This window comes from Pararge aegeria, chromosome 22, assembly GCF_905163445.1.
Source record: "Pararge aegeria chromosome 22, ilParAegt1.1, whole genome shotgun sequence".
NCBI lineage: Eukaryota > Metazoa > Arthropoda > Insecta > Lepidoptera > Nymphalidae > Pararge > Pararge aegeria.
In genome coordinates, this window is record NC_053201.1 from 13,320,720 (window position 1) to 13,336,578 (window position 15,859).

The 15,859-nt window shown below is 38.6% G+C and overlaps 1 protein-coding gene across 2 annotated transcripts; it reads left to right on the forward strand.

Annotated features, from left to right (window-relative positions):
- The first annotated feature begins 1,991 nt into the window (after nucleotides 1-1,991).
- LOC120633830 (kinetochore protein NDC80 homolog) lies at nucleotides 1,992-15,672 on the forward strand. 2 transcript variants are annotated; one of them, XM_039904191.1, is made up of 15 exons: nucleotides 1,992-2,154; nucleotides 2,469-2,652; nucleotides 3,367-3,462; nucleotides 4,139-4,221; nucleotides 4,469-4,658; nucleotides 5,276-5,410; nucleotides 6,688-6,776; nucleotides 7,899-8,017; nucleotides 10,097-10,307; nucleotides 11,171-11,309; nucleotides 12,141-12,274; nucleotides 13,273-13,414; nucleotides 14,023-14,237; nucleotides 14,917-15,090; nucleotides 15,422-15,672. In XM_039904191.1, the coding sequence occupies exons 1-14, from the start codon at nucleotides 2,102-2,104 to the stop codon at nucleotides 15,059-15,061; spliced, it is 1,935 nt and encodes a 644-aa protein (XP_039760125.1). In that variant the 5' UTR covers nucleotides 1,992-2,101; the 3' UTR covers nucleotides 15,062-15,090; nucleotides 15,422-15,672. The 2 variants fall into 2 exon arrangements, with proteins under 2 accessions (XP_039760125.1, XP_039760126.1); XM_039904192.1 differs by having other exon boundaries at nucleotides 15,480-15,672.
- The last annotated feature ends 187 nt before the right edge of the window (nucleotides 15,673-15,859 follow it).

The following is a 15,859-nucleotide window of genomic DNA, read 5'->3' on the forward strand; positions in this document are numbered from 1 at the left end:
CAGTTAAGTTAAATACATTACCAATGCCCGAAAACTACAAACATTTTGTGAAGCTATGTTTGCTCGACCCTATGTTTCCGCAATTGGTGCAACAAACCAAACAAACACTTGATACAGAAATACTAAATAAAGATTCACTGCTTTAGATATTTTGTTTAATTTAAATAAAAAATTCATGAGTTCATTAGTATTTTTTTACATCAACCACACTATAATAAATTATTAATTTGATATAAAAATATTTATATTGACTAACTGGTATCTGGTTTTATATAAAGGTTGGCGGAAGGAACACTGTTAAATAAACAGTTTGTTTGCCATGAACAAATTATCTAGTATATACTGATAAACATTGACATGTTTACGTATGGACGACAGTCTACGTTAGACGAAAGCCGGGCGCAAGCCATACGACAGTAATATCCGAGCCAAACAAAGCCGACCGACAGCTTACGATGTACCTATTTAAAATTTAAATCGTCTAGAAATCAGCCGATAATATTGAACCTTGCTCCACAGAACAATATTACTCAAAGCCTTCTATCTTCTGAGTCTTCACGACTTCACGTCAATGTTGATTATACATATTTAGTCACTTGAATTCGAGGTTTATCCTTATTTAAATAATACGTATTTTAATTTAATATCGTGTATAAATTAAAGTAACCTCAATAGTAATACAGGTTTTATTGCATTTAATACAGTACTTTGATTTACAGAACTTTTAAATATACATGCTTAGAATATGTTTTTTGGTTTCAATAGAAATGCGTTGCGCCCCGGTCAAAGGTGAGTTATATTTTCCAACGCGAACTAAAAGTCTCAATGAAACTGTGTACCTACCTAAATTGTTGATGTGTAGCTTTAATTTTGTTTTCTTGTATAAGTTAAGCACTTTATGGCATTTCTATTCATAAAAAAAAGTTGTCATAACTATTTATCATGAAAAACCTGCCAGTCCTACGTATGGAGAAGTATGAAGAGAAGTTTATTGCAAAATGCACGTAATTTATAATTTGGTTTTATAATTCCTACACATACGAATTTTGACATTATGTACCTATAAACCTTTTAAGCATTAACATTGCGTCGATTATAAAGCCACATCGACCATCTATTAGTTTTTTATACTGATATGCTAACGCTATTTAGTTAGTAAATAGCTCTTAATGTTTTATTTCTTTGACCGAAACAATAATAATTATTAAATTCAAAATTCAAAATTCATTTATTTCAAGTAGGCCTAATATAAGCACTTTTGAAACGTCAAGTCTGTCTGTTTGTAGTGATTCTACTACCGGTTCGGAAGGCAGATTCTACCGAGAAGAAGCCGGCAAGAAACTCAGTAGTTGCTCTTTTCCAACATCAACAATTTACATTTTGTATTTTAACATTCATTTTTCTATCTTGTGAGAGCTGAAAGCGGAGCCGGATGCTTCCAAGCAACCTTGTCATTAAAAAATTCATCAATTGTATAGTAACCTCGCTCTAATAAATGTGTTTTAACAAATTCTTTAAACTTGTGCATTGGCAGATCCAAAATCACCTTAGGAATCATATTATAAAAGCGTATACTCAATCCCACAAATGATCCCTGTACCTTACGCAGACGATATGCAGATGACACTAATTTATGACCATTTCTTGTAAGTCGACTGTTTATGTCCACTTTTTGTTTATAAAGACTAATATGTTGTCTTACAAATACTATATTGTTATAAATATATTGTGAAGCTACAGTAAGTATGCCTATTTCTTTAAACTTCTCACGGAGGGATTCGCGTGATTTAAGTTTATATATTGACCGTACAGCTATTTTTTATATAGTTTATTCTATGCGTACTCCTCGCACACGTCCGTGTATACTACCACTATATAGCTAGAATTATCTATGGGTATTATGCAGACAGCAGATGTCATTAAAAGCGCTAGAATCCACAGCCATGATGCAAGTTTATTAAAAAAAACAACAGCAGATGTCAATTCGAAATTTAAACTTGAACTTTCAAACCGTTAACTTGTGATGTTGTGAAAACAACGAAAGTAAAATAATTATAAATACTTTTGCTCTGTGTAGGAATTATTGTAAAAATAAACGAAAATGATGCCCAACAGATATGTGTCTGGCCATTCTACGGCTATACGCAAATCGAGGTAAATAAACAAGTTTTAATTTTTGGATTAAGTAATAATCAGCAATTATCCCGTTACTTGTCTAACTATCCCGTGAAAGATGATTCGATAATATTTATGGTAAATAGTGGATTTTTGTAAGTGAGAAACTTATGTGCCTATGAAAGTGCTGTCTAAATTTTGAGTCTATAATTTTGTTCACATTAGTGGTCGAAGTTTTAAAATGCATCAATTTAAGTAGTTTGATGTATAAGAGTAGTTTTCCTAGTTTTTAATTATGCCCCTTTAATTCGGTGGAGTAACATTCAATTGCTAAGAATTTCTTAAATTTTCAGACTGGATAACAAGCCTTCGCTACTACCAGTGCGACGCCAGGGCTCCACAGATCGCACCTCAACAGAAGCCCGACGGCCTTCTACAACCAGCATGCGTTCCAGTAGTGCAGAGCCTGCTAGGGTCACTTATGCTGGAGCACGCTTGAGTAAAGATGCTTCAGCTACAAAATTGTCCACAAATGGGGTAATCCTAACTCTCTATCTTAATTCAATCAACATGATTTTCGGCACAAAGTTCTTTGTTGGGTCAGACAATGCCATACTTTTTATCTTCTTTTCATAAACTCAGACAAAGAATATAAGAAACAGTAAGTTAGCACTAAGAAAAACATGTATTGTTTTTTCTCTAATATTATTGATGTCAGGAAAAGGTTTTCTTATTATGAATACTGTAAAACTACACCAACTTAGTGCCCTCTTCCTAAAATATAATTGAAGTAGAAGTGAATTCAAACCAGTGAACAAATAAATTTTCAAAAATAGAAGATTTTGCATGGAATTCTCACAACACCTTCATTGTCAAAAAATATTGTGACCTAATCGTCAGATAAGGCAAAACAAACCTCTTAGTAGGGTACTTTGTGTAGAGTAGCAGAATGAGAAGTATATAAGCTGTAGCACTGGCCAAATGCAGATTGGTAGAATTTATATGTGTCTGAAAACATTATGGAGAACTCTCAGGCAAATAGCTTTTCTTATGAAGTTTTCCTTTAACGTTTAAGCAAGTGATATGTAATTAGTTCAAATGCTAAATCTCTCAAAGTTACTGTCCAAGACCAAGGGAGTCCTTCCCACTAGGCTGTAACCACTGGAAGCAGAGAGAGAATGGTGGACAGCTGCTAGTCTAAGATAGAGTGAATTGTCCTATATGTGTACCGTGCAATCTATTATTTTGCAGAGGTCTCGATCACAGACGGGTGAGCACAGATACTTGCAGGCCACCACCACTCCCCTGCGAAGCAGCCAGTACTCCAGACCTACCACTACACCATTGGTTAGTGCTAATGTTTTTATGATACTTTGTATTTATTACTAAAGGAAACAAGTGTTTTCAAGTTTGCTTATACAAGGGCAGGAAGAAGAAGATGGTTAGGCCAGTGGTTAGCAACAATTCTGCCTGATGAAAATAACTCTTTGTCTGGGGGGAGGTTTTGGTTTTGGCTAGTTACCAACACCCACTGCTGGACGGGTCTTTGTCATTTTGATGTTGCGTCCACTTATTTGGGGTCCAGTAAACACTGCGTTTACCAGATTGGGGTTGCCATTCCAGTTCCTTGAAACCACAATGTTGACGACCATAGAAACCGATAAGTTAACATGTTAGCAAAAACTGCCATCTTACACAAAACTTGTTACGGAATGAAAAATTAAAAATACAGTTCAATAACAATAATCAAAAACAAATCTTTCATCTTTTGTTGAACATATTTGGATGTGCATTAATAGATTCATTGATACTTTTGATTTTTTCAAGATACACTCACTAGTGCAGGTTCGCCTTGGGTTAAACAATGGACAGGCTCATTTAAACTTTACTCCTTGCTGTACCATCAACCATGAGAATAAACAAATGGACTTTGAAATCTCTTTTTTTCTAAGGAAGTTTTTGTCTTGAAATTGACTGTTACACACAGTTTCTATGGATTTTTAAGCTGGAGAACTTATTACAGAGGACTCCAGAGGACAGAAGCAGTCGCAGCTGGGAGACCAGCCTCGAGAGGGTGTTAGCATTTGTCACCGTAAAGGATCAAAGGTAAGTATAGACGGTCGATTGGCGCAGTGGGCAGCGCATCTCGAAAATGTTTGTGTGATGAGCATGAATGTTTTTCAGTGTCTGGGTATTTATCTGTATTTTCTAAGTACTTTGGTATATTATTCATAATAATATTCATCAGGCATCTTAGTACCCATAACACAAGCTATGCTTACTTTGGGGCTAGATGGTTGTATTGTCGTAGTATATATATTTATTTATTTATTGCCTTGTGCATACCCACCAGGCAGATATCGAGCGTGGCGTGGCAGCGCGCGGAGTACTCCCGCGTGTGCGCCCAGCTGGGGGCGCGCGGCGGGGCGGGCGCGGCGCTGGTGCGACCACTCACCATCGCCCGCTTCGTGGACATCGTGGCGGAGCTGCTGGCCGCCATCATCGGTGACGCCAAGCTGTCTACCGACAACTACGTCACGAAGGTGAGGGGCGTATCAACCCGTTGCCGGCCGACTTCAGGGCACAGATGTCCTCTTAGAGGCCATAGTCCACCAATTCTGCCTTAAACCTTTTAGCAATTTGGGAATTTTTAAATTTTTTGTGGTCTTGTGCGTCGGCCATGGCTAGTTACCGACCTTCCGACAAAGACGTGCTACGACGCTAAGACATTCCGTATTCTGGTACGATGTCGTGTAGAAACCGTTTAGGCGTATGGGTTTAATATAAAGAAGGACAGAAATGGTTTTATTCAACTACATAATTGAATGAATGTGTCAATGAATACACTTTTATGGTACACCAAAGCAAAAAAAGGAGTTTCAATGTAATAAACATAGAGCAAGAGAGTACAATTTGGTGGCCTTATCGCTACACAGCGTTTAATTGCTTACTTATGTACAAAAATATTGCTAACAAAAACATAATTTAGCTACAATTAAAATATAAGTGCCATCAGCCTAACAGGTTAGCCCGCTATCATCTTAGACTGCATCATCACTTGCCACCAAGTGCAAACAAGATTTCCTTGACAGTCTGGTCACTTGAATTACAATCCTATGTATTGTAACATACATTGATAACCACATTGAACTGCCCACAGTTGCCGCACCTGTCTAAAAAGCTCCTGTACCCCAGCCCCGTGTCCAAGTCGTGGCTGAAGACTGTCAACACACTCCACGCGTTCCCGCAGGCGCTGGCTCTCATCGGTTACCTCCTGGACTTGGCTACACATTGCGTAAGTGATAAATTCAAACTAAACACACACAAAACGGTCCATTGTTTACTTAAGTACCTATAAAAAGAATACGTTATATGTGAGGGACTTTTTAAGGCTAGCCTGAGATGCTGCTTGCACCATTTAATGTAGCGGACGTTACTGGCCGGTACATAGATATTTTATGGTCAAAACTCAACACACTCGACGCGTTCCTTCGACGCAGGCGCTAGATCTCATGTTTACTTAAGTACCTGTAAAAAGAATACGTTATACGTGAGGGACTTTTTAAGGCTAGCCTGAGATGCTGTGTGCACCATTTAATATAGCGGACGTTACTGGCCGGTACATAGATATTTTATGGTCAAAACTCAACACACTCGACGCGTTCCCGCAGGCGCTAGATCTTATCGGTTACCTCCTCGATGTACGTTATACGTGAGAGACTTTTTAAGGCTAGCCTGAAATGCTGCTTGCACCATTTAATGAAGCGGGTCTTATTGGCCGATAGATAGATATTTTGTGGTCAAACCTTAACACATTTAGTTTTCATGGGTTACCTACTTACCACACATTGCGTAAGTGATAATTTCAAACTAAACACACACAAAATGGCCCAATTTACAGTAAAATAAACGGATAAAAAATACGTTACACGTGAGGGACTTCTTAGGGCTAGCCTGAGATGCTGCTTGCACCATTTAATGAAGTGGGCGTTATTGGCAGATAGATATTTTGTGGTTAAACCTTAACACATTCCACCTACCGTTACCTACTTAACTTGGCTACGCATTGCGTAAGTTATATTTAAAACCCAAACACACACAAATGACCTATTGTAGTGTAAAATAACCGGATAACAAATACGTAACGCGTGAGTGACTTCTTAGGGCTAGGCTGAGATGCTGCTTGCACCATTTTTTATATTTTTTATACTAGATATGATATGCATGCGCTAGTCAATCGCATGCATATTTAGCTAGCTATGAAATTAGATTATAATCTTAGTACCCATAACACAAACTAAGCTTACTTTGGGACTAGATGGCGATGTGTGTAGTGTCGTAGTATATTTATTTATTTTATTTTATTTAGTGTACCGTATGGCATATCAGAAAACAGATGTCACCACCCCTTCTCTTCCCGCGGGTGTCGTACGAGGAATATAATTGAGAATATGCAGCAGTCTCTGTGCTTCTACTACCATCTACTGCTACATGGCAAACCCTTCCGTTGGGAGAGGCTAGTCCAGCACTGGAATGTTGTAGAATGTTTATTACTGATCATTGTGTTTCCAGCAAATGCCTGTGTCCGATGAATGGCTGTACGTCTGCAAGGACGAGTTGTCTTGCCTGAGGCGAGACTACCTCAGCAAGTGCTGGATACGGTATGCCTTTTCAACATTATTTCACCCTGCTTTCTGAGTCCCGAGGGCGTAGGTTCGATTCCCACAGCTGGAAAATGTTTGTGTGATGAGCATGAATGTTTTTCAGTGTCTGAATAATATACACCTAGGGGACGAGTACTTTATTTAAAGCGTTCTGTCAGTCCTTCTATACCGGTGGACTGTGGATGACTTATACGCGCCGGACTTACAATGCCCTGCGTGTTCAATATAACAACGCCTTTAGAATGCTGTTGAGGCTGCCGTGGCGCTGTAGCGCCTCTAAAATGTTCGCAGACGCAGCAATAAATGACTTTTTTGCCATAATGCGTAACAAAGCAGCCTCTCTCCTACAGCGTTTACGTACCAGCGACAACGACATTCTAATGGTATTTGCTGCCAGATTCGAATGCCCTATGCTGTGCCTATGAGAGTAGCAACCGGGCGAGTGTAATGTTGTTTATTTTTTTATTTATTTTTATTATTTAAACTAATCAATACTAATTTGGTGGTTAAGGAAAAATTGTTACTATAATATAATTACTAATATACAAACAATGTATGGATGGAAACGTCTGAATTAAATGATTATTATTATATAAATATATGTATATTTAAAATTACAATTTAGTACATTTGAAGCGGTGATAGCCCAATGGAGTGGACTTCGACTTCACTTTCTAGGCGCGAGTTCGAATCCCAGCAAGCACTGTAGTAAAACACGTGCGTTATAAGAAATTTAAATATCACTTGCTTCAACGGTGAAAATATCGAAACCAGCATGCCGGTGAGTTGCATAATTTTCTCGAAGGTGTGTGAAGCCCGCCAGTCCGCACTGGGCCAGCGTGGTGGACTAAGGCCTTAACCCCTTCTCATTGGTCCGGTAATGGGTTGATACGATGATGATGATAATGATGACATTTACAACAAACTGTCAGAAGTCCTTAAGAAAAACATCCGTTTATTTATTTTTAACGCTGCTTCATTGACCTTTCTCTCCTCTAAGCCATTCTATACTATTAATTTTTTTTCTTGTACTCAGTAAACAGTGGGAAATAAAATTCCATTCCAATCCATAAGATTCCATTCGATTTGATTATATTCCATTCCAATCTATTCTCGCAGATTCCAAGAGCCAGCGGGCGCTGAGCACGAGGATCTTAACGAAGAGTACCTGAGCAGTTTGAAGGCGCTAATGGGCGACGATGACGAGATGATACATCAGCTGGAACAGGATATAAAAGGTCAGCCGAAAAAATAAAAAAAATTAACCGCCTAAGTTTGTTGTGGGCTCTTCTTAGACCAGGGCGCGTTTGGAACCCTCGTAGCTTTAGGTTTAAGTTGGCGAACGAAGTTATCATCATCCCGTTACAATTATGTAAACAAAAATGTATGAACGCTTCATAAGTGCCTGTGATAGGCCTACATGAATAAAGAAATTTTGAATTTGAAACTTCAATTATTGTGACAATTTTGACTTTTCATTACTTCTCAGTGTAAAGTATGTCTTAAAAATATAGAAGAAAAAAAAACAAGTTATAGCACTTTTTATTTTTATTTGAATTAATAAAAACGATCGAAATAACAATAGTTTTTTTTATGTTCACTAAACACAGTACACCCAGACACACAACAGAACAATGAAAGTATCGAAGAAAAATGGCGGGGGTTAATAATCTCCTTTTTTTAACGTCCTTTTTTGAAATTCATACACATACCACGCATTGAAAAGTAAGAAAGAGTGAAAAGTGGGAGAGATAACAAGTGTTGTAATGAAATTCAGTAAAAAATTAAACCATCGGTTTGAATCATATAATGGTTATTATGACATTGGGTGTTTTGTGGTTGGGAATAAGCTACCTGTTTCAGAATAATTTATAGAGGACGAGCGGACCCCAGCGCCATCTGTCGAGCTGATTTGTGAATCTGAACCATCCAGGGTGCCACGCATAGACATTCATTCAAATGGGTCCAGCCGCTTAGGAGCAGTTCAGTGACATACACACATACATAAGAAATATGTATATAAAGATTTAAAGGCCTGAATGAAATTTTATACATTGCCAATTTTATACTTTCCTACACTGGATACACTTCCATCTCGTTTGTGTAGTTGTAAGCTAGTTTAACACTATTTATAGTATGCCGTGTTTGTAGATTTACTTTTTGTCTTCATACAGTATAAGCTAGTTTAAATTGTTTTTTTGGAATGTAAAGTGGTTGGTGAACCAAATATAAAAAGAAAGCATGGCAGTAGATAATAATAATAATAATAACGTCAGTCACTCAGCTTACTCAATTTACCGGAACTCACCTACATATCACTCCTAAAAGCTGTAATCCTGAAAACTTGTAGTCCGTAAATTTTTACAGGGTAGTGAAGAGCATCGAACTGGTTAACCCACGCACAATCACAATAATGTCCAAACACGACCTTCTACACAGACATGACATACCCCACTAACACAATCCTACACACATACAAACCCACAACCTTAATAATTAACTTAATAAATAATTAAGTACAGTACAATCTCACTAATCCGGCACTTCGATAGATCGGCACGTCCAATAATCCGGCACCCTCCGCCCACGCCTCCCTCACCCCTCTATACCTGTGCGCTTGGTCGCTGCGTCGTCGACTAGCAGTCTAACCTCAGTCAGACCTCAATTAAGGATTATTTCAAAACTAGTTAATTACATATCTACCTACATGTTAATTTAATACATTATATACATTTATTCTCTCTATGAAATGCTTTATTTTATTTATTACCTATGATTTTTTCAGTATAATCCAGTAATCCGAACATTCCAATAATCCGGCACCCTCCGGTTTTTAATAGTGCCGGATTAGTGAGATTGTATTGTAATTAAATAATGTTTTTTTTTTTACTCTGGGTGTGCACTTGAATTAGGTCCGTGCCCACCTGAAATACCAGCTGTTAGCTAAGACACTAAAAGTGTACATAAAGTGTACACCGATAATAATAATAAAAGTTTTTATTTTATTTTTCCTAAAATTACCCTGGACCCCCAAACTGGAGGATATCCCGTGTCTTTTTTTGTGACAGTTTTTGTACAGGCAAGAACCACGGACATGTTTATTTCAGAAGCCGCGAAGCAGCAAGTTGCTTCGCGGCAGATATAGACATAATGTATGTAGATTTTACCAGCCCTTTATCTTTCCATGAATGAAGTTGGAGCAGATCATACTTTGGATTATGCATATATTTCCCAGATATTCGAGCTTTTTTCTTGGGTCAGCGTCTTTCCGTATGTGCATCAAGAGAAAAAACATATTTGAATTATTGAATTCGCAGAGTACGAGCGTCGCTTGGAAGATGAGGAGGAGCTGGCGGCGCGCGCGGACGAGGCGCGGCGCGCGGAGAGGCGCGAGGCGCTCGCGGCCGCCGTGCGCAGCGAGCGAGGCGCGAGGCGGGCCGCGGCCGCCGCCATCGCGGCGCAGCGGGCCGCGAGGCACGACCACAGCGAGGCGGTCCGCCTGTTGGACGCGGAGATGGATCGCGCCAGGTGAGCCCCGGGAACGGGCCGTGACTTGCTTTCAAAATGGACCCAAGAGAGTCTTTAAAGGAGCTCAAATTATGAGGGTGCAAAATCTATACATTTAAAAAAAAAAAAATTACGTACATAAAAATATAACGCTGTACATTTGCTGCTGTGGCAGCTGTGGGCAGCGACCCTGCATTCTGAGTCCAAGGCCGTGGGTTCGATTCCCACAACTGGAAAATGTTTGTGTGATGAACATGAATGTTTTTCAGTGTCTGGGTGTTTATCTGTGTGTTATAAGTATTTACGTATATTATTCTACACTTACTTTGGAGCTAGATGTCCATGTGTGTATTGTCGTAGTATATGTTTTATTTATTATTCCGAGAGGAAACCCGTGCCCTACATAGGTAATGGGTTGATGATTAAAATTATTAAAATTAAAAATCTCCAGTACAAGTTATAAATACTTAATGGTAGGCTTTTTATAACTCTAACAATGCCTATCCTTAAGTTTTTTATAACTCGTACTGGAGAGGGTATGCACAGGGTATGCAGATGATATAAAATGGAGAAAATCTCCAGTATGAGTTATAAATACTTAAGGGTAGGCTTTTTATAACTCCTATCTTTTTTTAGAAGATTTCTTAATTTTATGTCATCTGCATACCCTCTATGCACACCACTAATGCCACGGTTGCCTGGCAGAGATCGCTACATAGCTAAAAGGCCGCCTTTAGTATCCTGCTTCATTCTTCATGTGTTTGTTCTTTTTTTTGTCTCGTTTTTCTGAGTGTTGTACAAATGAAGAGTATAAATAAAAAATAAATAAATGATGACCATTGGGTAACTCGCCTCATCTTGATGATACGGTTTAATGTTCGCAGCGCGGAGATCGAGCAGCTACGGGCAGAACTAGAACAGCAACCATTGTCCGTGGAGGAACGTACCAGGTTGCTGGACGAAGTGGACTACGCCACCAGGGTGCATGACTCCAAGCGAGCGTTGGCCGATCAGATCTCCAAGGTGAGTGAATGCTGGCCACAGGTCACCTGTAGCTGCACTATATTGTACGAAGAAGCTGTACAAGGAAAAATGAAAACAATTTTAAGTCGGCAAAATTGCTTGCCATTTACATGGAACTCGAAGACTCAATCAAGGACACACCTTGTAATCTTTTACATTTTATTTTGCACCAACTTTATCATCACCAGCATCATATTAACCCATAACCGGCCCACTACAGCACACGGGGCTCCCCCCACAATGAGAAGAGGTTCAAAGTCAGTCAAATATTTGTTTATTCAAATAGGCACATATATGGCACTAATGATGCGTACATTACATGTAAAATATAACATAGGAGTGAGTTGATGGCGATAAATAAATTCGTCAACTTAAAACTAAAGCTACGAGGGTTCGAAATGCGCCCTGGGTTAAAGCTGTAGTCCACCACGCTGGCCCAGTGCGGATTTGTGGACAACTTAGTATGTTGTATGTTAAATATTTATTTCTTGATTTTTATATGTTGAAAAAAGCTCGTTTTTTATTCCAAAAAAATAATTATTTGGTTATAATAGCCAAACGTCAGCTGGTTTTAAGCTTTTTTAGAATATTACCTTACCTTTATTATATTACTAACCGGGGCCGGAACGTTAATGGTTAAAGAATTCTCCCGGCAGTTAATTGCGACGAGCATAAATTGCTTACCGACCATATAACATAATCGAATCGCAACTTGTGTATTTTAATAGTTCCCACGATTTCTCCTGGATCTTGACCACTGGTAAAAAAACTTAATTGAGAATTTTTTTTTGAATTGTTTAAAAAGAACTAAGGTTATAATTATAATTTCAGATGTTACTAAGCAAAGAGACTGAGCTAGCGCAGTGGCAAAAGCGGACCCTCGACAGCTGCGTGGAGTACAAGCAGGGCCTCATTCACATCTCCGCTCAGCTACCCGCGCTTGCGAGTCTCGCCATCGAAGAGAAGTAAGACTACTGTCGGCGACTAGTTTTACCTTAAATTATAATAATTAATATAAGTGATAAAATTAGTTGAATAATTTATTATAAGCGGTTCGCATTTAGGATTTTTAGGTAAAATAGATATTATTAATATTTATATAGGTATTTATGTTATATATTTTATTTGTATTTATATGTAATATATTTATATATATATATATATTTTATTTATATATTTGTATAATTTTAAATCTTATTGCACCACCTACCGCTTTTCTATGTTTTTTCCTTTTACGCCATTGGTTGCCTGGAAGAAATCGCTATGTAGCGATAAGGCCACCAAATTGTACTCTCTTGATATGTATTTATATCTCTGTAACTACTTTTTTTTCTTCGGTGTACAATAAAAGTGTATTCCTTCATTCATTATTTAAATGTTAAACTAACATTTTATGAAAATTAGAGATAAATATAAATATAAAGACCTCCATTGGCGGTCGAGTACAATCACGCTCGATAGCTCACCGAGAGTTCTCGACCGAGAATTAGACAGAAATAGGCTACCCTGGCCGAATGCCAGTGAGCTGACGTGCTCGGCTGCCATCACGTCAAATTAATATTAAGCTATTAAGTTAGAGCAATTCACACCCAAGCTTTTTTATCGTTTAAGTAATCCTTAACATTATGATAGAACCTATTACCTATTACCGTGCGAACATTAAACGGATTTATCTCCGGACTACTTGTTTTCATGGATCCCGAATAAGGTATTTACTATAATATATATATTATATCTTTAAATATACATTTCTTGTGGCGTGTGTATGTCACTAAACTCCTAAACGGCTGGACCGATATGAATGATTTTTTTGGGTGGCACCCTGGATGGTTTAGGTTCACAAATAAGCCCGACAGATGGCGTTGGTTGTCCGCTAGTATATATATATATATATATATATAAGTATAAAAGATAACCACAATAATATATCTATCGATAAGAGTTATTTTGCTTTTGTTATTAGAGAGCTGATGGGTGCGGAGTGCGCAGCGTATATGGCCACAGCGGTCGAGGCGCTGCGAGAAGAGGGCGCGCGACTCTCCGGCCGGAAGGCAGAGCTTTTGCGCACCCGGAGTGCGCTGTGCAGGAAGCGAGCCGTACTGCTGGTGAGGGACTACTCAGCTGACTAAATAAATAAAAAATAAAAAAGCCATTCATTTCTCATCACAAATATATAAAATTTACATGGATTTTAAATTCTATTTTATACAAAATTATACAGATAAGTCTTCTTGACCAGAGTTAATTTTTATTTACTCATTTGTATTTATATTTTTGAAATGAATCGAAACATTTCAAATAAATATAAAAGACACTCAGATTTAAAAAATAAATAAAATATTGGATAGAACTTAACAATTATTCATTGTTAAGTCAACATCTCCTGAGGATGCGGTTTCGGAGCGAAACGTGCGTGCATTGCCGAGGATCTGGTTGGTGTGGAGTATGCAGATTGAAGAAATTATAAATTACACCATACAGATTCTCCTGCTGTTCGCGGAGTATAGCAAATTAAGCTTAATTTTCATAAATAAAAAACAACAATTAGTTAAAATCTAAAATTAAAATTAGAATAAATAAATTACAATTAAAATTCAACAATTTTATATTATTAAATAAACGTATAAACTGTGTTTTCCTTCCTTATGAGACAAGAAGCCTGTGCCCTAAATTGGACCCATAAGGTAATAACCGTTTTCATACTATTCGACAGGAAGAAACGCGCTCCAAAATAGCGGATGTGAAATCGAATATGCAACGCGAGCAACAATCCATGCAAGCGGAGTTAGCCAAGGAGTCTTCAGAAGCAGCCGCCTGGAGCAAAGAACAGCTGGAGATCAGCACTCGCCTGGAACAGCTGCGAGCCAACCAGGAGGAGTACGCCAAGGTCGATGCTGAGCTACGTTTCTGGGAGAAGCAGGACTCCGCGTGAGTATTTTCATCAGGTTAAGCTAGTTTGCTTCTGGTTAACTAGTAGCTGGAGATCAGCAAACTGGCTAAGACGGTGAGGATTGGAATAGATCTGCACTTGTGGGAGAAGCAGGAATCTGCAGGAGTACCTCTGTCTCTTTCCTTGATGTTAAATTAGTCTTGGAGCAAGGACCACACCATTTTCGATATTTTCTAGAACGTCGGCATAAGACTAACTGGATTTTTGTGTTAATAATATCGAAGTATGGAAAAAAAATTAGTTTTTTTTAAACTCTTTTTTATTCCACTACAGATTAGCCTTTGACTGCAATCTCACCAGGTGGTTAGTGATGATGCAGTCTAAGATCGTAGCGGGCTAACCTGTTAGGGAGTGTGAAAGTCATACACCCCAATCGGTTTCTACACGACATCGCACAGGAACACTTAATCGCTTAGCGGCACTGTGGTAACTAGCCAGGGCCAAAGCCCACCAGACCAGAGAAAATTCCGAAATAATAAATTCCCAAATTGCCCCTACCGGGAATCGAACCCGGGACCGCCTACTTAAATTCACAGCGTTCACCGTTGCTCCAGAGAGGTCGTCAAATCACCGATGCGCCAGGGAAGTCAAACTACGAAGTCTAATCGAAGTCGAACTCTACTCACAACGCACGTTTCCATTGTTTATGTTTGTCAGATGGCGCGCCAAACTGGCGGAACTGCGCGCGTATATCGACGCCCAACGACTAAACGCACAGCAAAGGACGGACGCGGTGCGTGCGCGGCGCCTTGCCAGCGTGCGAGACGTACTGGCTCTGTGGCACGCGAAGCTCAGCCGCTGACGGCCAACCCCACGTCGCGCTTGCCATTTGTACGTATTTGAACGAAAATAGCCTTTGTAGTTAAACAAACCTTTACTACAAGATTTGCTCTGTATAGCCAAAGTAAAATGGACCTAACGCCACTCGTTTTAGAGTGGAAAATCAGTTACTACTGATTTTAGTTTTTTTCCGCCAAATGCCTGTACTAAAGAACAGTAGGCATAATTTGACCTTTAATGCAAGCAAGTAAGATAAATTTTACTCCAATGTTGAAATATTTCCATACTTAGGCATAGCAAAGTCCGTATCGTCAAAGTAAAATGGACCTAACGCCGCTCGTTTTAGAGTAGCAAGTCGTCTATTATAAATTTTGTTTTACAGACGTTCTTCCAAAAGCCTTTGTATATTTATTATATGGGAAAGTGACGTTTGACAGCAGTGATCTTGAAAACTACACCCTGCCGGAACGCCAAACAGCTGAGCGGCACGACTTTGTAGCCGGTAGTAACCAGCCACGGCCAAAACCTCTCACCAGACCTCTTATATAAAATACTGTACATAACTTGGTTTGTAATTAATGATAAGTTTATAGTATTGAGTGTTGATTAAATAGTTTCGTTTTGTATATGCAATGTCTCTTTTATTTAAAACAACTAGCCCACATTCGTATCAAGTACTGAATAAAACTTATGCCCGTTTTTGCTAAATCTACGAAATGCCCAAAGTGAGATGGTTAAGGTGAGGGCTAGAAAAATAACAAATATTTCATCAACAAACAAAAAAAATCCATGACCGATTTCGACCGCCGATTTTCCAACT